We start from the raw sequence: 25,640 nt of genomic DNA, 5'->3' as shown, positions 1-25,640 counted from the left end.
TGGAGGGAGAAGCCCGCTTAGCCGGGGGGGCGAAGCAGAGGCCTCGGCCTGCCGCTTGTGGTGCTTCTCCTTCCTCCTTTCTTTCCTAGCCTCCCTCTCCTCCGGGCCTAAGGCAGGAGGTTGAGTCCCAGATGGGGGAGGGAACAGGAGTGGCAGCCACCGCAGCCGCAGCGGGAGCCACGGGAGGACCGGAGGTAGAAGCCGAGTCCGGGGGCAGAAGACCCGCCGGAATCAGCTTAGACCTCCGGTCCTTGAGTGCCTTGGGGTTGAACGCTGCACAGATGATACAACCAGAGGACAGGTGCTTAACCCCAAGGCATAATACACACCGAGTGTGGCCATCCGCTGGGGACAGCTTATGGCCACACTCGGTGCACTTAGAAAACACTAACTTTGGGGCCTCAGACATACTAAAAAGTAAAAAACACACACACTAGGCCCCCAAACACACACACACAACCCTGACGGAACCACGAAGGAAGGGGGAGGTTAGAAAATGGAACAAAATAAATTAACTAAGATGGTTCTAAGGGATAAGGGACCTGAAAAACAGTCACACCAAGAGTTAAGGAAAAAAGGGGGTAGAAAAGTTAAATTTCCTCACAAAATTGACGAAAAACGCATGGAACTCGGGATCAAGCTGATGAAGTAAACCGCGGCAAACTAGATCTAGGGTCAGTCAGGGTTGGCAGGGGATTATGGGTAGGGGGAGGAGCTCAGAGCCCGGATCTAAAGCTGTTGAAAACTGCCGGCTCGGATCCGAGGTCAGATCTGATTCCCATAGGTTGCTGCACAAATGAAGTTAATTACTTCAGATAAGAAGTTGTAAATAATTGTAATCTCCTGGGCCCTTTTGTAAACATGAAAGCAATGAGCAGGGAAGAAATACTTTGCAGAATAGCACTTGATCACTCTACAATGAAGGTTCTTAAAGTATTCAAAAGCAGCAAATTAACACTCCAAACAATGATCAGACTTCTCCACACACTCGTTTTCTCAGTGGTCAATTACATATGCAGAAGCTGGACACTAGAGAAATGGGGCAGAAAGAAGATTGACTCATTTGAACTCTGATGCTGGAGAAGAATTCTATGCATGCTGTGGACTGCCAGAAGAAGTAACAAATTGATTGTGGAAGAGATCAAACCGGCTATGTCACTCGAAGCCCAAATGAAGTTACAACTATCTTATTTTGGTCATACCTTTATAAGAGAGAGAGATCACTGGAGAAGGACATTATGTTTGGGAAGATCGAAGGAATGAGGTAAAGAGGGCGACCTGCAACCAGATGGCTCGACAAATTGATAACAACTATAGGGGTGATGCTGAAGGACCTCACTGGACTAGACAGGAACCGACTTCTTTTTGGATCTTTAATTCATCAAGTTGCTAGGACTCAAACCTGAGTCGATGGCATCTAGAGAAAGATCATCATTCAGAGTTCTGTTTTAGTTATTTTCTACATGAGGCCCAAATCTGAGAGAGTGCACAAGTATGTGTGTGTGTGTGTGTGTGTGTGTGTGTGTGTGTGTGTGTGTGTGTGTGTGTGTGTGTGTGCACGTGCACATGTGTTCATCTGCACTTATACATGTGCTTTTCAGCTCGTGAAACTTTTTTTGCAACCCAACCCCCACACAACATATGGACAGGCTACCAAGCTGTGCTCCTTTCATATCTCAGCTGACAGTCTAAAAATGGCAGTGGTTTGTTTGCTCTAAGACAATATGAGGTACTAAGCTAATTCAGTACACTGCACATTTCTCCACATTGTACACATATCAGTTCTGTTTATGAATTGCACCCATACCTTTATTATTCTCTACCCTGCAGCTTATAAGCATGACTGACCACATCAAAATGATGAACTAAAGCATGCAACCTATTCAGAATGAAAATACTTTGGTGCAAAATTTTCTGTCATTAAGCACAAGCATGAAATAAGTTTAGAAAAAAAGTCATTACACTTAAATAATGTTGCAGTAAATGAACATCAAAGCCAGCAAGAGTTGGCAAGTGCCAAATACAAAAAAAAAGAAGTTATGTCCTTACCATAACGTTCCATGTGGAGTGTTCATCTCGCCTTGGTTATTACACATGGGTTCGGAGCCGATCCTCGGCTCCGTGCCGGCCGACTGCAAGCTCTGCATCGAGAAGAAGCTCGAGGACATCTAATACCCACAATCCCCCTCTGCCTTTACCTCAGATCTAGTTTGCAAGCAAACCAGACATAAAGCACACATGCCAAACTATATACATAGAAGTACATATATACAAACATACCAAGGGTATGATAGTAACACTAATAATGCAACAGCAGAAGGAGAATACTCCAGACCAGGCACCAAATTGAACGTTCTTCCTAAGGGTGGGAGGGGTGGGAGTGTAATAACCAAGGCGAGATGAACACTCCACATGGACCGTTATGGTAAGGACATAACTTCTTTATGTGAGAGTGTTCAATCTCGCCTTTGTTCTTACACATGGGTGGCGTCCTAGCTCCATGATCCTGAGGAACTCAAGGGAGAATGTTCTTGAGCACAGTGGAACCAAAGGTTGCCCTATCCCTAGAAACCCTGTCCACTTTGTAATGAGAGATAAATGTATGTGGTTTAGCCCAAGTAGCAGCCGCACAAATAGTGTCTAGTGGTAAGCGAGCTGCGTGAGCCAAAGATGTAGAAACTGATCTGGTGGAATGTCCTTTGGGTTTGACAGATAATGTTTGATCAGAGGCCTCATAAACATATGTGATACAGTCAGTTAGCCATTTAGAAAGAGTTTGTTTCGTAACTGCAAGACCCTTTCTGCTGTCAGCAAAAGCTACAAATAGTTGATCAGATTTCCTGTGATCTTTTGTTCTATCCAAATAAAATCTGAGTTGTCTATGGACATCCAGTTTGTGCAACATATACTCCAATTTATTAGAGTGGTTCTTAAAGAAGGTGGGTAATTCAATGGACTGATTAATATTACTAGAAGAGCAAACTTTGGGGAGAAAGGATGGATTAGTGCGTAGGGATACTCTGTCAGAATGAAATATTAAATAAGGATGTTTGACAGAAAGGGCCTGAAGCTCAGACACTCGTCTAGCAGATGTAATGGCCACTAGAAATAAAGTTTTCCATGACAAATATTTCAATGTGCAACTTGAGGCTGGTTCAAAGGGTGGCAACATCAATTTAGAGAGCAACAGGTTCAAATTCCACGGTGATGTCGGACTTCTGACTGGTGGTCTGATATGAAAAGAACCTTTTAAAAGGCTTTACAAAGTCTGTGAGCCATAATAGGCGCACATTCCTCTACATGATAGTTAGAAATGGCAGCTAACTGTACTCTTAAAGTAGCGGGAAGCTCCCTCATGAAATAGTTCAGTCAAGAACTCTAAAATCTTGTTTAACGGAGCTATAACAGGGTCCAAATGATGTGACTCCGCAAAGACAAAACGCTTCCACTTACTGGTGTAAGTCTTTGTAGTGGAAACTTTATGAGAAGCTACTAAAATAACTTGAACCCGATGTAAGGGGAACCGACCTGGCTAGAAAGGGAAGCGGAGCAGCCAAGCTGCTAGATGGAGAGATTCTAGAGATGGGTGAGGAACTCCTGACGAGTGAGTCAGTAGATCTGGCTCTGGGTCCAGCATCCAAGGTCCCCGAATGCGGTGATGCAATAGAAAAGGGAACCAAATTTGACGAGGCCAGAACGGAGCAATGAGAATAATAGTCCTCTGAAGGTTGTTGGCTTTCTGTAGAAACTTTGCAATCAGGAAATGGAGGAAAAGCATATAGGAGACCGGGGCCAATCGTGCACCAGCGTCCCTGGGGACTTCCCTGGAGGGGTAATAGGGAAAAGTAGCTCCTGCATTTGGCGTTCATTGGAGACGCAAACAGATCGCAGGTAGGCTGGCCCCATTTGCGAAAAATCATTCTCGCAACTGACTGTTTGAGGGACCACTCGTGAGGCAACAGTATTGCCCTGCTCAGCCTGTCGGCTATGGCGTTGGATGACCCGGGATGTGCGTTGCGATCAGAAAGCGACGGTGGACTCCGCCCATTGCCAAATTCTCATGGCCTCTCTGCATAGTTGGTAAGACCTGGTTCCCCCTTGCTTGTTTATGTACCAGACTACGGACATGTTGTCTGTCTGAACTGCAATGGTCCCTGGAGGAAGAAGGGGAGCAAAGTGTTGCAACGCGTAAAAATACTGCCCTCAACTCCAGAACATTGATGTGCAGATTGTACTCAGATTGGTCCATTCGCCTTGGACTGTCTGTCCCTGAAAGATGCCCCCACCCTATCAGGGAAGCGTCCGTGGTTATAAATAAGCTGGGTAGCACAAATGGTCTTCCGCTGGATAGGTTGCAAGTCTGTAACCACCACATTAGGTGTGATTTGCATGTTTTGTTATCAATATTTCGTGAGTCAGTGGAAGTTGTTGGAATGACCATTGTGCAAACAGAAGCCATTGTAGCACTCTCATGTGCAGTCTTCCCAATGGTATCGCAATGAGAGAAGCTGCCATGAGACCCAAGACTTTCAGAACAAGTTTTGCCGGGGACTTTCTGGACGACAGCAGAAGAGAAATGTTGATTTGAAGTGCTACTATTCTTTCTGTAGAAAGTCTTAGAACTAAATGGTGCGTATCTAATTCCGCTCCTATGAATAAGATATGCTGTGATGGCTGTAGTAAAGATTTTTCGAAATTTACTGAAATTCCAAGGTGTGTACAAAGTTGTAGGGTGTAGTCCCTGGCCTGTATCAGTTGACGCCTGGTGGTGGCAGACAGGAGCCAGTCGTCCAGATACGGAAACACCTGGAATCCTAGGCGCCTCAGATGAGACGCTACCACTGCCATGCATTTGGTAAAGACCCTGGGGGCTGTGGTCAGACCAAAGGGCAGGGCTCGAAACTGATAGTGACTGGCTCCCAGCCGGAAGCGCAAATGATCCCTGGACGCCCTGGCCATTTTGATGTGGTAGTATGCGTCCTTCAGATCTATTGAGCACATCCAGTCGTCCTTCTGTAAGAATGGAAGGATCGATTGAAGCGTGACCATTCGGAACTTTTCCTTCTTGACAAAGGTGTTCTCCTAAAATTTAACAAAAAGAAAGTTAAATCTTATCTGAAGATGCTCGAGCTAGCCTCCAGCGATGCGAATGCAGCAGCGGCAAACTAGATCTGAGGTAAAGGCAGAGGGGGATTGTGGGTATTAGATGTCCTCGAGCTTCTTCTCGATGCAGAGCTTGCAGTCGGCCGGCACGGAGCCGAGGATCGGCTCCGAACCCATGTGTAAGAACAAAGGCGAGAGTGAACACTCTCACATTGTTTATTAACATAGGAAGGACAAATCCCCCTATGAATCTGATATAACAAAAACAATCAAACCGGTTTCGGCTCCGCAGAGCCTTCTTCAGTGAAATTCAAATAGTAAAAAATCTAAAGTAACAGAGCAAATCCATTTATATAGTAAAGCCTTGCATAAGAACCAATCAACAGGCTTCAATCAAAATTGGTCATTAAGACCAGGTGGAAACAAAGCTCCAAGTTTTATAATCCATTTTCTCTCCTTGGAGCAAAGTATATCATGCCAATAATGTTTATCTTTGCATCTTCCCTCGATACAATCAATAGTAACAAATTTGAAAGAGGCTGATGCATGTTTTAAACTATGTTTATATAATGCATTGCTAGTGCGTTTGTTCTTAATATCACTCAAATGTTCACAAATTCTAAGACGAAAAGCCCTAGAAGTCTGTCCAACATATTAAGCAGAACAGGTACAGGTCACCAAATAGATGACCCACTCAGTGTTGCAGTTGGCCCAAAATTTGATATCAAAGACCTCACAGGTATTTCTGCTACTAAATTCCCTAGTATTTGAAACACAAGTACAAAATGAACAATGTCCACATGGAATGCATCCTATAATGGGTTTACCTATGAGAGACAACTGAGTGGAAGCAAAAGAATCAAGCCCAACCCTCTTGCAATGACTAAATTTGGAACCAATGGTCTGTCCCCTTCTAAATGAAAAAGAACATCTATCTGGAAGAAAAGAGTTCAATTTCTGATCCGCCTTGAGCACATTCCAATGTCTATGTATAATATTTTTAAAGCCCTGTGTATTACGACCATAGGTGGTAACCAGACGTAAGGGCTGTGAACCCAAATTCTGATTCTTGCCTCGATAAGATAATAAATCCTCTCTATTTATATTAGAAGCCCAGCGTTTGGCTACATGCACTGTACCTGGACGATAACCTCTATTAATAAATCTACGGGTCAGGTCATCACGAACCTCAAAAAAGGACTGTTGGCTAGAACAAATTCTTCTGGCTCTTAAAAACTGGGATTTGGGTATATTCTGTATGATATGTTGTGGGTGGAAGTTGGTAGCATGTAATAAAGAATTAAATTCCGGAAATTTCCTGAACAACCTAGTAGACAAAGTATTGTCCTCATTTCTGGTTATTTCAACATCCAGAAATGCTATCCTAGATGTATGACAGGTCAACTTGAATTCAATACCCCATATGTTATTATTGAGGTATTCAAGAAACTCCATAAGATAGTGTTCATCAGCTTTCCACACCAACCAACAATCATCCAGATAACAACGCCAAATATCCATCTCACACATGTAGAGGTTATGCTTATAATCATAAATCGTAATTTCTTCAATGTATGCCATAAAAAGATCTGCATATATGGGTGCGAAAGACGCACCCATAGCAGTACCTTTAATTTGCCAGAAACATTGATTTTGATAGTAAAAAACGTTACTAGTCAATACATATTCTGTGAGACATACTAAAAATGTATTAAATCCAGGTTGATATAGACTTGATCTAGCCAACTAATAGTCCAATGCTTGTAAGCCTGCCCAGTGTGGAATATTAGTATAAAGAGAAGTAATGTCCAAAGTACACAATATCCAGTGGGGTTCAAGTTGAGTGTCATTAATAATGTCCAAAAATTGTGTGGTATCTTGAATCCTAGCTCTTATGAATCCAAGTAATGGTTTTAAATACTGGGTTAAATATTCAGACAAAGGTTCAGTAAGAGCAACAAAGACAACAGGAACAAGTTCCACCAGGATTTATTGTAAGCAAGAAATCTCTCTCTCTGACGTCTCGGCCAAAGCCTTCAAGGAGAATGAAACACTTACATAAAAAAGCAACTTATATACACATCATAATAAAATAATTACACAATCAATCAATTAACATAACAATTTAACAAGCTAATACTCTCCAGTTGAGCTCTTCATTTAGCCCAAAAGGAAACATAGTTTTAAACTTTAAAATATATACAGCTTCCTTCTGCACTAACCTAGTTTTAACATCAGTGTCATTAAACATAGAGACACAAACTTGTTCTAAAATAGTTCCTTTCAAACCCTCATTACATTTATTATGTGCTTCTAGAAAATGTACTGCAACTGGGCTGTCTTCTTTACCATTTTTAATGTCCCTTAAATGCTCCAAAAATCTAATTTTAAAGGCCCTCTTTGTTTCACCAATGTAAAACTTGTTGCAGGGGCATTGTAGAGCATAAATGACACCCACAGAATTACAATTAAATATACCCCGACTATCAAATTTAACATTATTAATAGAATTAAAATTAGATACAATATGCTTGCAGACCTTACATTTCCCACAGGGAAAAGTCCCAACTTTAACAGGTTCCATATACATTCTTAACAAAGGCATCATAATCCTAGATCTTACAAGGAAATCTTTTATATTCTTACCCTTACGGTAAGAAAACTTCATATTTACATCAAGCCATTGTTGAACATTTCTAAGGGAACTAAAATAGAGCCAAAATTGGCTAACAATATCTAGAAACTGTTTGGTAAAGCAACCATAAGTGGTGACAAAATAAATATTTTCTTTAGTTAAACCTGAATTATCTAGTTGTGTCCTACTACACTTCTTCTGATAAGTAGAAATTTCATGTCTAGGTTTAACCCCTGTACACAATCTTGTAAAACTTTTTTCCAAAATATTTTTACCATAACCTCGAGCGGAAAAGGATTCCACCAAGAGGCACATTTCTTTATGAAATATATCAGATCTATTACATAGCCTAGAAATACGTAGCATTTCCCCATAGGGTAAAGCCTCAATTACATGTAAGGGATGCCCACTGTTTCCATGTAGATACTGACATGTCCCTTCAAATTTTTTATTAGGTATGGTTACAATATTTTCCCCATCTGAAATATCCAAAACTACATCCAAAAAGGGAATAAAGGCCATCAAATTGAATTTGAAATTTATTGACATTAATTTCATTAAAAAATTCAGTAATTACATCTCTGTCACTCTCCACCAAAAATATTAAATCATCGACGTATCTAAAGTAAAAAATAACATGTTCTTGAAATAAGCTATGTTTATAGATTTCATTTGCTTCAGAAAAACCCATTGAAAGGTTTGCATACATGGGGGCAAATGAAGCCCCCATTGCTGTACCTTGTAACTGATGATATAAAACATTGTTGAACTCAAAAAAATTATGTGTCAAACAAAAATGAACCATTTCCATTATATACTTTGAAGCAGGAGAATTTCCTAGGAAAAACCTAAGAGCTTCCAAACCAAACTCATGTCTGATGCTTGTATACAAACTTTTTACATCAATACTGACCCAAACCATATCTCGATTTATTTTAACATTTTTTACTTTATTCAAAAAATCAAAAACATCACTTATATAAGAGGGCAATTGAATAACATAAGGGGACAAAAAATGATGTAAAAAAACACCTAAATTATGAAGAAAATAATCTGATCCTGAAACTATAGGTCTCCCGGGGGGTCTGTGCAAATTCTTATGAATTTTAGGCAGGCAGTAAAATAAAGCCATTTTAGAGCCTTTTGTCTGAAACTTTTTTTTAACATCTGACTGACAAAAATAGCCTAATCTTAGTCCCTTATTAATCAACTCTTTATAATCATTAATAGCTGTAAAGAAAACTTCAGATTCCACAGCCTTATATGTGTTAGTATCACAAAGATGTTTCATACACATATCCAAATAGTCATGAAAACTCATAACCACCAGTTTGTTGCCCTTATCAGAGGGTTTGAAAACAATTTCATACTTCTTACTTAAATTTAATAATGCTTTCCATTCTTGTTTAGACATATTATAAACTATGTTAGACCTATTACTCATAAAATCTTTAAATTCTAACTCAGAAAAATAGTTTACCAGGCTAACAAATTGACATACTTCACCATTAAGAGTTTCAGGCATAAAGGTACTATGAGAAGGAACATTAGATGTATCAAACATAAAATATGCATTGTTTTCATTTTCTGAAGCACATGAATAAAAACTATCTATAGAGCTTTCTAAACTCTCATTTTCCATTTCTGATACAGAAAAAATATTTTTACTAAAAAAATACTTTAAGTGCAGTTTCCTAGAAAAAGAGAACATATCACTTTTTATATCGTGCAAACGAGTAACTACAGTAGGGACAAATTTAAGTCCCTTATTTAACACACACATTTCTGTGTCACTAAAAATATAACTGGATAAATTAACTACATAATTTGTAGCATTCAACCTTGCATTACTATGATGAAAAGAACAAGAGTTACCGCCTTCCCCGTTTAAACCCCCTTTGTCCAAAACGCTGCCCACCTGGGTTTGCAGACTGCTCCCAGGTACGTTTTTGTCCCTGAGCTGGAGGAATCGAGGAAGAAGAGGAGTTTCCCCGAAAAGTATGGCAGAATCTGTCCCTTTGCTCCGCTGCTGGAAGTACAGGAAAATCGCCATCATTCCACTCTTCTTCGTGTGAGGTGTAGCCTCCTTCCGAAGCCGAGGAATTGAACGCTTGATTTCCGGCGTCATCTGGGTAAAACCTAACCTGTTTACGACGTTTAGAGCGTTCAGTCCTAGATAGGAATGCTCTATTAGATTCATAGTCACGAATGTCCCGCAAAAGTTTACCTTTCTTTCTGTTTACCAGAGTCGTTTCATACTCTTTTAGTTTACCGTTGGTTTGCTTAAGAAAATCATCAAATACAGACAGAGGAACCGCATTTGTCAAATCAGTACAAAGTTTTTTAATATCAGAACACAATTCTTTGTTTGATCTGGTCACGTTCTATCAATATCTGGAGCCATTCACTCACACATTTGTGGGCAGCATGTACCCACCTTTTGTGGAAAGAAATATCTGTTTCCACACTCAAATCAAATGGACTAGAGGGATCCTTGAAAACTCTCAAACCCCTAGGTGTGGTATCAGTCTCCACATATTTCTGTAGCCCACAGATGTTATAATGCACCGAAGTTTCTTTCCACATCAATTTTTCCAGTTCATCAAAAAGTGTTTTATGTTCTGTATTGACTGCTAACGAAATCTTTCTGCCCACACCAGAAAAGGGATTAGTCGGTCTCGAACGTCTGTCTTCTTCCCATTTTTCCCATATACTGGTGCCCTCATTTACAACTCTTTGTGGAGCTTGTCTCTCACCTCTATCCAATTGGTTAGAAGCAGATGAGGAATTCACCAAAAAATTGTCCAGGGACATTTGACTTCCCTCCATGTTATCTCTAAAAATCCGAGGTAGATGGAACTGTGGATCAGTAGGCATAAAGCTGGAACAACAGGAATCAAATAAACAGCAACAAAGACAACAGGAACAAGTTCCACCAGGATTTATTGTAAGCAAGAAATCTCTCTCTCTGACGTCTCGGCCAAAGCCTTCAAGGAGAATGAAACACTTACATAAAAAAGCAACTTATATACACAGCATAATAAAATAATTACACAATCAATCAATTAACATAACAATTTAACAAGCTAATACTCTCCAGTTGAGCTCTTCATTTAGCCCAAAAGGAAACATAGTTTTAAACTTTAAAATATATACAGCTTCCTTCTGCACTAACCTAGTTTTAACATCAGTGTCATTAAACATAGAGACACAAACTTGTTCTAAAATAGTTCCTTTCAAACCCTCATTACATTTATTATGTGCTTCTAGAAAATGTACTGCAAATGGGCTGTCTTCTTTAGTTCAGTAAGAGACCCATGTCCAGAGACAATGGGTCGGCCTAGTGAGTTACTGGCATGTTTATGTATCTTAGGTAACAAGTAGAGGTATTGCTTCTTGGGTGACAGGACCAATAATTGTTCTTTTGTAAACTGTGTGATGATTCCCTCCTCCACCGCCTCAGTCAAAAACTGACCAATTTTGTGCTGAAAATGAGGAGAAGGATCCACAGGCATCTGCATGTAATATTCCTTGTCAGCCAGTTGTCTCATAACCTCCTTATCATACATAGCCTTATCGCCTTATCCAATACCACCACAGCTCCACCTTTGTCAGCTTGATTAATAACCAAATTTTTGTTATTTACAAGCTCATCCAAACTCTGTATTTCTTCAGTGGACAAATTATTGTGGGATATAGGAAAATCCCTGAGATGACAATGTATGTCCTGCAGGACACTTTTTTAAAAAAACCCCACTAGATGCGTCATAGGCGGATTAAATGTGGATTTTTTGAACTTGAAATCATGAGATGTATCACAGTCATTATTGGCAAAAAACAATTTTAAATTCAGTGTTCGACAAAAATTTACCACATCCTGAGCCAGGGATTGTTCCGAGACAAAAAAAAAACAGGGACAAAATTAAGCCCTTTATTCAATAACTTAAGTTGTGCATTACTTAATTCTACAGAAGAGATGTTGTGGACATTGAAATTAGAAATTAATGTTGTGTCATCATTTTCAGAAGTGCCTCCAGACTCTGTTTCGATGTTTCTTTTCTTGTGCTTCCTCCCCCCTCGTCTGTATCTAAATTGGGAGGGTGTAACAAGTTATCCCTTTTCGCTTTAGGTAACCCCTCCCTAAAATTTTCTTCAAGTTCACCTTCTGTATTGGAGGAAGTATCCTCACCTGAGGTGCCACTAGAAAGACAAGGATTGTTCTTTAGAATAGATTTAGGCCTCTTTCTTTTGGGGGTTGAAAACCTCTTATCATTCTTATAGTCCTCCCTAGGTAATCTAAAGGAGACATTTTTATATGTATCAAAAGGTTTACCCCTCTCGTAGTCACCTACATCCCTAAGAAATTTTTTGAGTTTCCTGTCCTTTAGGGTAGTTTCCATTTTGGAAAGATCAGTGGTAAGTTTCTTAACTTGTGTCATGAAAGAGTCACAAGTTTCAAACTTGTTGGCCTCCAAACAAACATTTTCCAAATCTTTTAAAACTTGGAGCTTTGTTTCCACCTGGTCTTAATGACCAATTTTGATTGAAGCCTGTTGATTGGTTCTTATGCAAGGTTTTACTATATAAATGGATTTGCTCTGTTACTTTAGATTTTTTACTATTTGAATTTCACTGAAGAAGGCTCTGTGGAGCCGAAACCGGTTTGATTGTTTTTCTTATATCAGATTCATAGGGGGATTTGTCCTTCCTATGTTAATAAACGTTTTTGTATTTGGCACTTGCCAACTCTTGCTGGCTTTGATGTTCTTTTGGACTTTGCCTGTTTTGCCATGCAAGGGTTCCACGGGCACCTGTTGTGTGTATGGAGTTGCAGTAAATGAACCAGAAAAAGAAGTTATGTACTGACCATAACGTTTCATCTGAGTAGGTAAACTTCATTTGTCAGCAACCTGTGGGTTACGGATCCAAGCCGGCAGCATACCAAGCAAAAGATCCGAGCTGCAAGCCCCCCCCCCATACTACACTGCAACCTCCTTCCAATCCTCAGATCGAGTTTGCCACTCCACACGTGACACCAACAAACTAACCTGAGACCCCTAAACCAAGGATAAACTTCCAGCTTGTGAACTCCGAACATCGAGCTCAGCAAAAATAACGCCAAGGTAAGGGGGAAGGAGGGAGGGACGGTTGCTGACAAATGAAGTTTACCTACTCAGATGGAACGTTATGGTGAGTACATAACTTCTTTATCTGAAGTATTTAACTTCATTTGATCAGCAACCTGTGGGATAGAGTCCCCAGCTACCTGAAATCTTGGGAGGCCCTTAAGGAAGGATATTCCGGAGCACTGCAGAGTCAAAGGAAGCCCTTCCTCTAGACACCAAATCCAGTTTATAATGAGCAATAAAGGTGTGAGAAGATGCCCAGGTAACCGCTGAGCAAATGTCATCCAGGGAAACTCTAGACCAGAATGCTGCAGACATTGCCATAGAACGTGTAGAATGAGCATGAACTCCTACTGGTTCTGGTAAACCAAGCTCTCTGTATGCTTTTAGGATATAAAGGGAAATCCACCTAGCAAGAGTCACTTTTGAAACTGATTTCCCTAAAAAGGGCTTAGCAAAAGAGACAAAAAGTTGATCAGATTTGCGAAAGGCCGCCGTCCTGTTCAAATAAAAACGTAACTGCCTGTGAACATCCAGCAAATGAAGTCTGTATTCCCCTTTGTTCTGAAATTAGGGAAAAAGATAGGCAAATTAATAGATTGATTAATGTTTGCCTCAGAAGCAACTTTAGGGAAAAAAGATGGATTAGTCCTGAGAGACACCCTGTCCTTATGAAATACAAGATATAGAGGGTTCATACAAAGAGCTTGAAGCTCCGACACTCTCCTTGCTGAAGTTATAGCTACCAGAAAGGCCGTCTTCCATGACAAAAATTTTAACTCAACTGATGCCGAGGGCTCGAAAGGAGGCGCAACTAAGGCCTGAAGAACCACAGTCAGATCCCACTGCGGGGACGGATTCTTAATAGGAGGTCTCAGAAGAAAAGTGCCTTTCAAAAAGGTCTTACAATTTCTGGCAGCAGTGAGAGAGCCTAAATTGTCCCCTACATGGAAATGAGAAATAGCCGCCAGCTGGACCTTCACTGTGGGAAAGCTGGCTCCTTGCTGGAAGATAAACGTCTAATACTGCTGGGATCAGAGCGGTAAAAGGATCTAGATTTCTCTATGAAGCCCAAATGGAGAAGCATCTCCATTTGCTACAGTAAATTTTGCTGGTAGAGGATTTATGTGCCGCAACCAAGATAGATTTAACAGGAGAAGAGATACTGGGAGTCCTAGCAACTAGTGGAACTGGAGCAGCCAAGCTGTGAGCTTCAGGCTGTCCAGATTCAGAGGAAGCATTCCCGAGGGATGACGAATCAGATCCGGAATGGGATCCAAGATCCAAGAGCTATGAGATGAGACCGTAAGCAGGGAACCAGACTTGACGAGGCCAGAATGGGGCTATGAGGATCAATCTGCTCCCCAATCGGCCTGCTTTCTGTAAGAACTTTATCATGAGCGGAAGCGGGGGATATGCATAAAGAAGACCGGGTGGCCAAGCCTGAACAGGAGCGTCTCTGGGGGCTTCCCCCGTTGGGGGGATTAGAGCAAAAAACTCACTGCACTACACGTTGGAAGGTGATGCGAAGAGATCGCAGCAAGGCTGACCCCACTTGAGGAAGATCTTTTCCGCTACACAAGGGTTCAGAGACCACTCGTAGGGAGAAAGGATAGTTCTGCTCAATTTGTCAGCCAAGATGTTGGACCGGCCTGGAATGTGCATTGCTATCAGAAAGCGGTTGGTGGAGATCGCCCATTCCCAGACTCTCATGGCTTCTCGACAAAGGGGATAAGATTTGCCCCCCCTCCCCCGAGGGAGATAAGCATGAAGGGCCTGCAACGCTAAAAGGACCGCTCTCATCTCTAGAACATTTATATGCAGAACGGTCTCATTTTGAGTCCACGTGCCTTGAACAGCCTTGCCCGAACAATGCCCCCCCACCCTAGGCGGGAGGCATCAGTGGTCACTGTGGCTTGGGGTTGGGCTGCAAGAAAGGGACGTCCCTCCTGTAAATTCTGAGATTGGAGCCACCACATGAGAGAATTTCTACACACTCTGCTCAGAGGGATCGGAAAATCGAGAGGTTGATGAACAATCGACCACCGAACTTGCAACTTCCACTATAGAATTCTCATATGCAGACGAGCACAAGGGATCAGGTTGATAGCTGCTGCCATGAACCCTAAGGCTCTCAGGACTATATCTGCAGGGGGTGCAGAGAACTGCAGAAGTGCTAACACATGAAGTGCCAGGCTGTGTAGTCTGTCTGGGGTTAAGAATGCCCTAGCCTGACGAGAGACTATTCTCGCCCCTATGAAGTCTAACACTTGAACAGGTTGAAGGGAAGACTTCCTGAGATTTATGGTAATCCCTAGCCGAGGTAATATCCGGAGAAAAAAATCTCTGGCTAGTAAGAGTAGATGCCTGGTGGGGGCGGTGAGGAGCCAGTCATCCAGGTACGGGAAGACCTGAATACCCTGAAGTCTCAGGTGGGCCGCTACAACTGCCATGACCTTGGTGAACACCCTGGGGGCTGTGGTGAGACCGAAGGGTAGGACCCTGAATTGATAATGACTGGCCCCTAGCCAAAAGCGGAGGAACCTTCTGAATCGCCTGTCCATCAGAATATGGTAGTACGCACCCTTGAGGTCTATCAAGCACAACCAGTCTTCCTCCTGCAGGAAGGGCAGGATGGATTGAAGCGTGACCATCCGGAACATTTCCTTGGCAACAAACAGGTTCATTGTTGATAGGTCGAGAATCGGCCTTAGGTACCCTGTCTTTTCTGACACCAAAAAGAACCTGGAATAGATGCCTGATCTGGACTGGTCTGGGGGCACCTGCTGGATGGCTCTTTTTTCTAGTAGCTTTTGTATTTCCAAAGCCACGGTCTCCTTCTGAGTGGGTGGGACGTCCGGGAGGCGCCTTGTGTAAGAGGGCTTGTTTATGAAGGGGAACAGAATAGCCTCTGGATATTATTCGAAGCACCCAGCGATCTGTCGTGATGGACTCCCATTGGGCTAGGTGCATCGAAAAATGCCGCCTGACTACTTCCAGAGAGGAGCAGTCGGGCAACCCCTCAGAGTTGCCGCGCAGGTCGCTCTGAAAAAGGTTCACGTGACCCAAAGTTCTTCGTCCCCCCTCTGCTTCTGGGCCGGCGTTCACCTTGTCCTCCTCTGCCTCTGGGGGAGAAGGAGTCCTGAGCGTTCCGGCACTGCTGATTTTTCTGGAACCACAGCTTCTTTAACCCTTGCTGGTTCCTGGAAAAGGACCTTTGAGGGTTAGAGAAGCGGATCCCGACGGCTAAAAGCGTCTTCCCATCTTTCTCGCTCTGGACAAGCGTATCGCGGACAGTCTTCCTGAACAGGGTCGAACTGTCAAAGGGTGTGTTAGCGAAGGACGCCTTGAAGGGTTCCGAGAAGTCGCAAAGATGGAGCCAGGCGTGACGCCTTAAGGCGATGCCGGACCCGCTAGCCCTAGCGGCACCCTCGGTGGCATGAGAGAGTAAACGCATGGACGTATTGGACACAGACTTGAGAGTGGCCATACAAGCCGAGAAGGACCGTTTATCCTCGGCCGACATGGCTCAGGGGGAGACTCAGCGTACTCTTTCATGAGGTCCCGCTGCAGTCGAATTACGTGGGCCAAGTAATTCAGCGCTGAAGCAAAAGTCTGCTTTCCAAGACAGTCCATAGCCCTGGACTCCTTGTCTGGGGGCTGGACCGAGGAACTTTCTTAAGCGAGTTCCTTTTTCGTGGCCGCCACCACCATGGCATCAACCGGGGAACCTTTGTTCCAAGAAGCTCTATCTGCCGGTGGACTCAATATTTTGTTGGGCCTTTTGGGTATAGGCTCCACAGTGTCTGGTTCCTTCCAAGCTCTGGTGGTGATAAGGTCCACCAGAGGGTCGGCGGGGGGGACACCCAAGAGGTACATGGGCCTGTGTCGAACACCTCCAGGAATACCGACTCGTCAGAGGAAGGTTTTTGGGCAGACCACCCCCCCCCCGGTGAAGGATTTCCATAATGTCTCCAAAGGAGACGTCTTCGAGGGGTGATTTGGGGGAACCTTCCCCTTCCTCCAAGTCGGTCTCCTCAGTGAGGGACTCGGGGGGGGGGGGGGGAGTCCAACTGCCTCCTTTTACACTGACGTTTGTGAGGAACATCCTCGAGTGGACTCTCCGGGGAGGGCTCACAAATAGTTTTGTGTTCCTCCAAGGGAACTGGCTGGGGGCGCAATAGACACAGGCTGCCCCTGGGGGGACTGGATTATGGAAGACAAACCCAGCTGCGAGGGAGCAGGGATGGACCCCGAGGGCAGAGTGAGGGATCTCGATCCTTCAGAGAGAACCCTCTCCACAATGTCGAATGCCGAGGGAGAACAGGCCTCCCTGAAACTGGTAGTGAGGGTAGCAGAGACCCTCGGATCCGATGAAGGGATATGAGCCGAAGTTGGAACAGCCGGACCAGACGGAATGGTATGTCCCGACCACAACGGAGCCGATGACAAACTCATCCCCTCGGATCCGATGCCCAACTCTCGGCTCCGACAGACTCGAGGGCATGGCCGGTGTAGAGGCCGAAGGTACCATCGGCGTCGATCTAGGGCTCCTCGGATCCATAGACTCCGATATCCGATGATGGATCGGAGAAGGAGCTATCGGGGTGAAAAACGGAGCCGAACTCCCCGCACCAGGAATGGGGGGGGCAACACCCCCATCTGCAGTTGAGTTTGTAGAAACCTTCACATCATCCGATCCATGTCTGCTTCACAGATGCTCAGAGTCAATCTAGAGGATGCCACTGACGCCGGCCGGGAGAGCCGACGTGAAGACAACCTCGAGGGTGGGCTAGCCTCCTCCTCCGGCTCCAGAGAAAAACGTTGTGAATGGAGCTGAGGAAAGGATGGCCTGGTAACTTTCACAGGAGACAAAATCACCTTAGCAGGAGGGGCCATTGGATCCAACTCGGCCTGCCGCTTCCGGCCCTTCTCTCTATCTTTATCTTTCTCAGAATATCTGTCTGTCTCCCTGTGTTTTTCTTTTATTCTCTCTTTCCTTGGCCTCTCTCTCTCCCTGCGGTAAGGTGGGAGGGTGAATCCCGGACAGGGGAGGAGGGCCTGAAGGCTGGACAGCCACAGCCGTGGCTGGTTCTCCCTGTGGTAAGGTGGGAGGGTGAATCCCGGACAGGGGAGGAGGGCCTGAAGGCTGGACAGCCACAGCCGTGGCTGGTGAGGATGCAGCAGAAGAGGCAGAAGTTGATTCTGCGTGTAGAAGACCTGCCAGAATTAACTTGTTCCTGCGATCCTGCAGGGCTCGGGGGTTGAAGGCCGCACAGATTTTGCAGCCATATGACAAATGGGCCACCCCCAAGCAAACTACACACAGAGTGTGACCATCGGCTGGTGACAGCTTGTGGCCACACTCTGTGCACTTAGAGAAAGTCACTTTCTGACTTTCCAACATATTAGGGAAGACACACACACACACACACACACACACACACACACACACACACACACACACACACACACACACACACACACACTCACTCTACGGGCGGGAAGGGGGGCCTATACTAACAGAAAGTTAACTTTCAAAGTACAAAAAAAACCCCCAATAATTATTGTAAACGGTAACCGTAGAGAGGATAAACTAATAATTATTACTAAAATTATCAAAAGGGGCACACACAGACCAAGGTTTTCGAAAAAACCCTGACAACTTGCCTGGAGCTCAAAAAATCCCATGCAGGCGAAACCGCGGCAAACGAGATCTGAGGATTGGAAGGAGGTTGCAGTGTAGTATGGGTAGGGGGGAGGAGCTTGGAGCTCGGATCTTTTGCTTGGTATGCTGCCGGTTTGGATCCGTATCGGATCCAAACCCACAGGTTGCTGATCAAATGAAGTTAACTACTTCAGATCTCAGTTTCAGTAGGATAAAAATTAGTTATATATTCACCACATCTATGCATCTGTGTTGTCCATTTTCATTCTTCCTCAATGACTGGGTCTCAGATCTGACCTGACCTGATTTACAAGACCCATGGAACCAACTCTCGAGCTCCTCCCTCTACCAATAATACCCCAGTCAACCTGCTATACCTCAGTTCAGGTTTGCTGCCTTATAAGCCTTAGGATTAATTAGCATAGTCAAAGTAAGAATAGAAGTAGCATAACTGGGGCTCAAACCTGGAACAAAAGTTCCACAATAACCACAAGGTCACTCCAGGAGATGATAGGAAGGGGAAAGGGGGAAGTTGAAGAAGAATTAATATGGGACAACACAGATACAGAGTTATGGTGAGTACATAACTTTAATATCTGATGTCCTTTTCATTTGTTCCTGAATGACTGGAAACCTTGGGTGCTCTCATGGAAGGATATTCCAGAGTACTGCAGAACCAAAAGCAGCTCTACTTCTGGAAACCAAATCCAATCTGTAATGAGCAATAAAGTTATGAGGATTAGACCAGGTAGCTGCTGCGCAAATGTTGTCACTAGAAGTTCTAGATCGAAAAGAGGATGAGGTAGCCAGAGATCTGGTGGAATGTGCTATAGGAGGCCTTGGTAAGGACAGACCTTGCTGACTGTAAACAAAGGAAATGCAATCAGTAATCCATTTTGCTAGGATAATTTTAGAAACTGGTGAGCCTAATTTGTTTGGGGATAAAGAGACAAGCAATTGTTCTGACTTCCTAAAATCGTTGGCTCTGTGGAGCTAAAACCATTCTGTAGTTGCCCATGTACATCCAAAAGATGGAATATGTACTTTCCTTTGTTAGCAAAGTTGGGAAAGAAAACAGGCAAATTAATGGCTTAATATTCATTTTGGTGGCTAGTTTAGGCAAAATAGATGGACTGGTCCATAAGATAACCCTTTCTTTGTGAAAAATAGATAAGAAAATTTGGAAGAGAGAGCATGGAGTTCAGAAACTCATCTTGCAGATATAATGGCTACCAAAAAAGTTACTTTCCATAATAAAAATTTTAAATCAGACTTAGCTGATGGTTCAAAGAGTTTCTGAGTTAACCCTTACAGCATAACTCTCAAATCCCCGGTGGCGGGGGGGGGGGGTGAGTCCTTCATTGGGGCCCTAAGCAAGAAAGCATCTTTTAGAAAAGCCTTGCACAACTTTGAAGAAGCTAATGAGGAAGCATTTTCTCCTCAGTGAAAATTAATACAGCTGCCAGTTGCACATAAAATTAGTTCCTTTTTGAAAAACAGATGCTAAACATTCTCAGACCTCAGAGATAGCAGCAGTGAATGAGTCCAATTCCTTCTGTAGAGCCCAAATAAAGAAGCTTTTCCATTTACTTTTGTAAATCTTCCGTGTAGAGGCCTTGTGGGAAGATAGAACAATCTGTGATGGACTGGGAAGGAAAGCCTGGGCTGTCTAGCTATCAGTGGAATTGGAGAAAGCATGTGGTCAACTTGAGGCCTGGAATGTATGGATGATATATCTCGGAAGGGTGTGAAAGCAGGTCTGGACTGGGGTTCAGTATGCATGGTGGATAACAAAGGTGAGACCAAAGGAAGGGGAACCACACCTGACGAGGCCAAAAGGGGGCAATGGGGATAACTGTTAGAGATATCAGGAGGTAAGCGTAAAGTAGACCGGAGGGCCAAATGTGGACTAGAGCATCTCTCGGTAACCCCCCCCCCCATGAGGGGGAATTAGGGAAAAGAACCTGCTGCACTTGCTGTTGTGGGGAGATGCAAAGAGGTCGCAGCAAGGTTGGCCCCAATGACAGAAAATCCTCTCTGCCATTGATTGATTAAGACACCACTCATGGGGCATCAGAATGGACCTGCTGAGTTTATCCACTAGAATACTGGGATTTCCCCAGTATGTGCACTGCCATAAGAAAGCGGCTGGAAGAGATCGCAAACTGACACACTCTTATTGCCTATCGACAAATGGGATAAGATTGGGTTCCCCCCTATTTGTTGATGTATCAAACCACAGACATGTTGTAGGTTTGTATCACAATCATCCCAAGAGGAAGAATGTCTTGGAAGGCCTGCAATGTTAGGAGGACTGCTGTCATCTCAAGGAAAGTGATGTGCAAATTGGTCTCTTCTGAGGCCACGTGCCTTGGACCATCCACCTCAAGAAATGTCAACCCCAGTTGGGAGGTGTCTGTGGATAACGTGGCTAGTGGGGGCACAAAATCTGGCCTAGGAAACTCTGTCCAACTGAATCCACCAACGTACATGATTTTTGCAAACTTGAATAAGTTTGACAGGAAAGGACAAGGGATGACGAAGAGTTGACCACTGGACAGCTAGGGCCCATTGAAAAATGCCCATATAAAACCAGGCCATAGGAACTAAGATTATGCAGCTGCTATTGATCCTAGGGCCTGAAGAAGAAGCTGTGCTGAGAAAGAAGGGTATGCAATAATTTGCTCCACATCATACCTGATTATCCTTACGCAATGTGGTAGAAGTGAGGTTATCTGACTTACTGTGTTCAGCTAGGCACCTATGAGCTCCAACCTCTGAAAAGGTTGAAGATGAGATTTGCAGATGTTGATTGAGATGCATAATGATTGACACAATTGGAGCAAATAGTCCATTGATTCCCCCAGGAGATGCTTGGTTGGAGCGGTGAGGATCCAGTCAACTAGGTATGGAAACACTTGTAATCTTAGCATTCTCAACAAAACTGCCACCACTGACATACATCTGGTAAACACCCAGGGGGCTGTGCTGAGACCAAAGGGCAGGGCTCTGAAATGTTAGTGACGGGCCTCTAGCTGAAAGCGCAGAAATCTTTGGGATCGTTTGTTCATCTTGATGTGGTAGTACTAGTACTCATCCTGAAATCGATGCAGCACATCCAATTGCCCTTGTGTAGAAACAGCAGAATGGACTGAACCATGACTATTCTGAACTTTGACTTCTTTACAAATTGATTAAGTTTGCTTAGATCCAGAACTGGTCTCGGGTCCCTGGTTTTCTTTGGCAATAAAAAGAATCTTGAGTAAGTTCCGAATCCTTTTTGGTCTGGTGGCACTGCCTGAATGACTCTTGTCTAGCAGCTTTCAAAATTCTTGAGCTGCACCCTTCCTCTGATTGTGTGGGATGTTGGGGAGCCTTTTTCTTTTTGTTGTGAAAAACTGGAAAAAATAGTACGTCACACCCTCTGGATATGATTTTTAGCACCCAAGAATCTTTTGTTATTGATGCTCAGGCTTCTGAGTGCAAAGACAAGCACCCCCCGAGCCTTCAGAGCTGAACAGTTGGGCAACCTTTCTGGAGTGCTGGAAGGGATTATCCAAAAAGGAACCTCGGAAACCCTGGTTTTGCAGGCCTCCTCTGCAGAGAGGATGGTGTCTTCTGTTTGAACCCCCTCTTCTGCCCCTGAGGGAGGTATCCCTGCATAAATCCTGGAAAGGACCCTGAGACTTATGGAACCACATTTTCTTGTCTCCTCTTTGATTCCTGGAAAAGGATTGTTGAGGGATAGAAAAGCGTATTCCTATGGCAGACAGGGTCTTCCCGTCATGTTCACTCCGGGAAAGGATTTCCTTTATAGTAGGGCCAAACAAAGATCTTCCATCACAAGGAGCACTGATGAACAAAGACTTGAAAGGCTCTGTGAAGTCACATAGGTGCATCCAGGCATGTCTCCTAATGGCTATGCCTGAACCAGCCATCCATGAGTTACCCTCCACAGCATGGAATATTAGCTTCACGGACACATTAGAGATAGATAATAGAGTGGCCAGTTATGAAGAAGACTTCTTGTAGTCCTCCACGGACACAAACTTGGAGAGGGATTTGGAAAGATTCTTAGTCAAATCCCACTGTAATCTTGTGAAATGTGCCAAGTAATTCAGAGAATATAAGGCAAAGGTTGCTGAGGCAAAAATATACTTTCCGAATCTGTCTCATCCCTTGGATTCTCTGTTAGGGGGAATGACAGAGGAGAACTGCTCCGCAGCTCCTCCTTTGTTGCTTAAGCCACAACCATAGCATTGACAGGGACTACCTTGCTCCAGTATGGCCTGTCCTTAGGTGGTGCAAGAAATTTATCAGGGTGACAGGGAATGGGTTCTACAGTATCTGGTTCTTTCCATACCTGGCAAGAGACTAGCTCTATAAGCTCAACTGCTGGGGGAGTCACCCAAGAGGTAGATGGGCCTGACCCAAAAGCTTCCAGAAAGACTGACTCCTCTTGGCAGGGGGTATCAGAGGACCATCCACCTTTTTGCTTGTGAATTTCTAAGATGTCTCTGAAGGAGATATCCTTCAGTGGAGATCTGGTGGACCCCATCCCTTCATCAAAATCAGTGTCTTTGGTAAGAGACTCCATGAGGAAATCTATGTGTCTCCTCTTACACATTCTCTTTTGGGGAACTTCACTGGGATGATCTGGAAAGGTATCCGAAGAGAGGGGAAAGTCTGGATGCTGGATAGGGCCTGCTGTCCCTGTGGAATAGGCCTGAGAGGATCAGATCTCAGACCTGAAGGGGGTGTGGCTGTATGATCCAAACAAGATACAGTAGTTGAATTTCTAGAATGAGAAAAAAACCCTCTCCACTACACTGAAGGCAAAACGACTGGAAGAAGCCATAGCTGGCTGCACTGGAACTGAAGCTATCAATGTTACCATGCTGTGACCCTGCCTGGACCCATTCACTGAAGAGGGAGTTAGGCCCGAGCTGTCCAATGCAAAAGATCCAAGGGGCAGGGATGGCTCCGACAACATCAGAATGGAACCTAGCCCCCCCCCCCCGATCCAGCTCTGACATTTCTGTTCTATGACTCATCCTGGTCCAAGGGAATTGGGGCCAAACAAGTCAGGGAAGCAGTCGGAGTTGAAGATCTAGTTGTCTTTGGATCCAACGTCAACACTGTTGGGGCTCTCAGATCTGAGGGCTCTGAAACCATGGGTCTGATCAGATAAGGGGTGATCACTGCATGAGAAGTAGAAGGGTGGCTTATGGATCCGATGGGAGATGGAGCCGGGATAACCCCTAGCTGTATCTGAGCTCTGAGGAACTTCCACATTATCCTATCCACTTTGGCTTCTGAAAGGCTCCTGGATGACCTTATGGAAGAAATGGTGGACTGGGACCAAGACTCTCTCCTCGGGGTCTCCTGAAAAAAAGGAGAAGAGAGCCAAGGAGAAATATGGACTACAGTGAATCCTGGGGACTGGGTTCTCAGAGACTTGGTATGAATAGTTGTCAGATCTGAGGACTTGGGATCTGACTGCTTCCATTTCAGACCAAAAGAGGTTGGATCCGATTTCTTTTGAATCTTTTGAGGAGGCTCTGGAGATGGAATTGCCTTTGGAGAGTGGGTTGGAGCTCACTTACATGAATTCTTCACCTCCATAAAGACTTTGGAAGATTTAGTAGAGGTTTGAACCCCTGAAGCAGAGGAAGAAGGTGACCATCTCTTTAAAATTAATTTATTTCTGTGATTGCTAAGGGACCTGTAATTAATGGCTGCACAGGTAGAGCAGCCTGTGTTGAGATGAGAAGCTCCAAGGCAGTAGATGCACTCCCTGTGGGCATCAGAGTTAGGGGAACTTTTGCTCACAGGAAATGCATTTTTTTGAAACCTGTTGGGTTCTCAGCCATGATACAACACCTCACCACTCTATTAACTAAGCCAGAAAAATGGAAAAGTAAACTACCAACAATGGTAGGTAAAGAAAGCACACTCTAGAGGATAGAAGGGAGGAAAGGGAAGGAAAAAGTACCAACAATGGCATTGAGAGCTACCTGAGGCAGAAGGTATAAAAGAAGAAGAGTATTGCAAAGTGGAGAACCTGAAAATTCAATAACTAGGTGAGGGAGACGGGTGAGAAAAGTAAGACAGTAAGATAAAATATTAAACTAAAGGCAACAGAAAACACCCGAAAAGCTTCTTGAGGTGGATCTGCATCTGTAGCAATATGGCAGCAAACAAGATCTGAGGTATAGCAGGTTGATTTGGCAATATGGTTAGAGGGAGGAATGTGAGAGTTGGATCCAAGACCCAGTCGTTGAGGAATGAATGAAAAGGACATCAGATCAGCACACTTTTATGTATTTATCATGTGGAAACTTCAGGTAAAGATAAAATCACTAGCTAGTAGTAAACAGAAAATGCAGTACGGTAGTCAACAATCCTGAAGTGGTGGTAAGAACTGAAAATGGTGCCTGACAATGCTTTTGTTATGTAGGCTCATGCTGTTCAGTGTTGCAGCTGCAAACAGATTGGTGTTGACTCACTTTGAGGGAGATAATATCTGACTGGTGGAAAAAACAGACTGGACTACAACTAAGGGGTCAGAGTAGAAGCCCAAAAGTGATTAATACAGCTGCAGGAATCATACAGAAGAAAGACACAAGTCAGCAACAAATAAAATAATGTTCATGAACCTGCAAGTTAAAGGTTCTGCTTATTCTGAACAAATGTATTCAGGCAACAAAGAAACAGTACTTACTGAGATTGTTTTTATTACCCTTCCACTTCTTGTCTTCCTGCAAGAAACCTCCAATTCTGATGTCTTACTGACAAGTTGATCTAGCTAAAAAAAAAAAACAGGAAAGTCAAAGAAGGCATGCTGTTAAGGAAGAATAAAGAAGTGATGCAGAGTACCTACCAAAGCAATATCTCTTCAAAGAGATTTCAAGTGAGTAGACACATGTTCATAAAACCAGTTTACTAAAAAGCAACAATACAAAAAATGACAGTGGTGTAACACCTTACCATAACATTAGATACCCAACTTATCACAGATGAAGTAATACTAACTTACCAAAGCTTGGGCACCATCCTCTCCCTCCATATGTCTGACATATGCCCTCATCCTGAAGAAGGCAAAGGT

At 43.8% G+C, this 25,640-nt stretch overlaps 1 protein-coding gene across 2 annotated transcripts in view; it reads right to left on the bottom strand.

The window, feature by feature from the left end:
* The window catches only part of HORMAD1 (HORMA domain containing 1), a 4,208,304-nt gene that overhangs the window by 546,739 nt on the left and 3,635,925 nt on the right, over window positions 1-25,640 (bottom strand). For both annotated transcript variants that reach the window (XM_044080054.1, XM_044080055.1), the window contains one exon: window positions 25,257-25,340. In XM_044080054.1, coding sequence (XP_043935989.1) covers window positions 25,257-25,340 — 84 coding nt within the window. The remainder of the gene's footprint in view (window positions 1-25,256; window positions 25,341-25,640) is intronic.

Source organism: Protopterus annectens, chromosome 8.part0 (assembly GCF_019279795.1).
Source record: "Protopterus annectens isolate FY-2018-M chromosome 8.part0, PAN1.0, whole genome shotgun sequence".
Lineage (NCBI taxonomy): Eukaryota > Metazoa > Chordata > Ceratodontiformes > Protopteridae > Protopterus > Protopterus annectens.
This window is presented reverse-complemented; position numbering and strand designations above follow the sequence as displayed.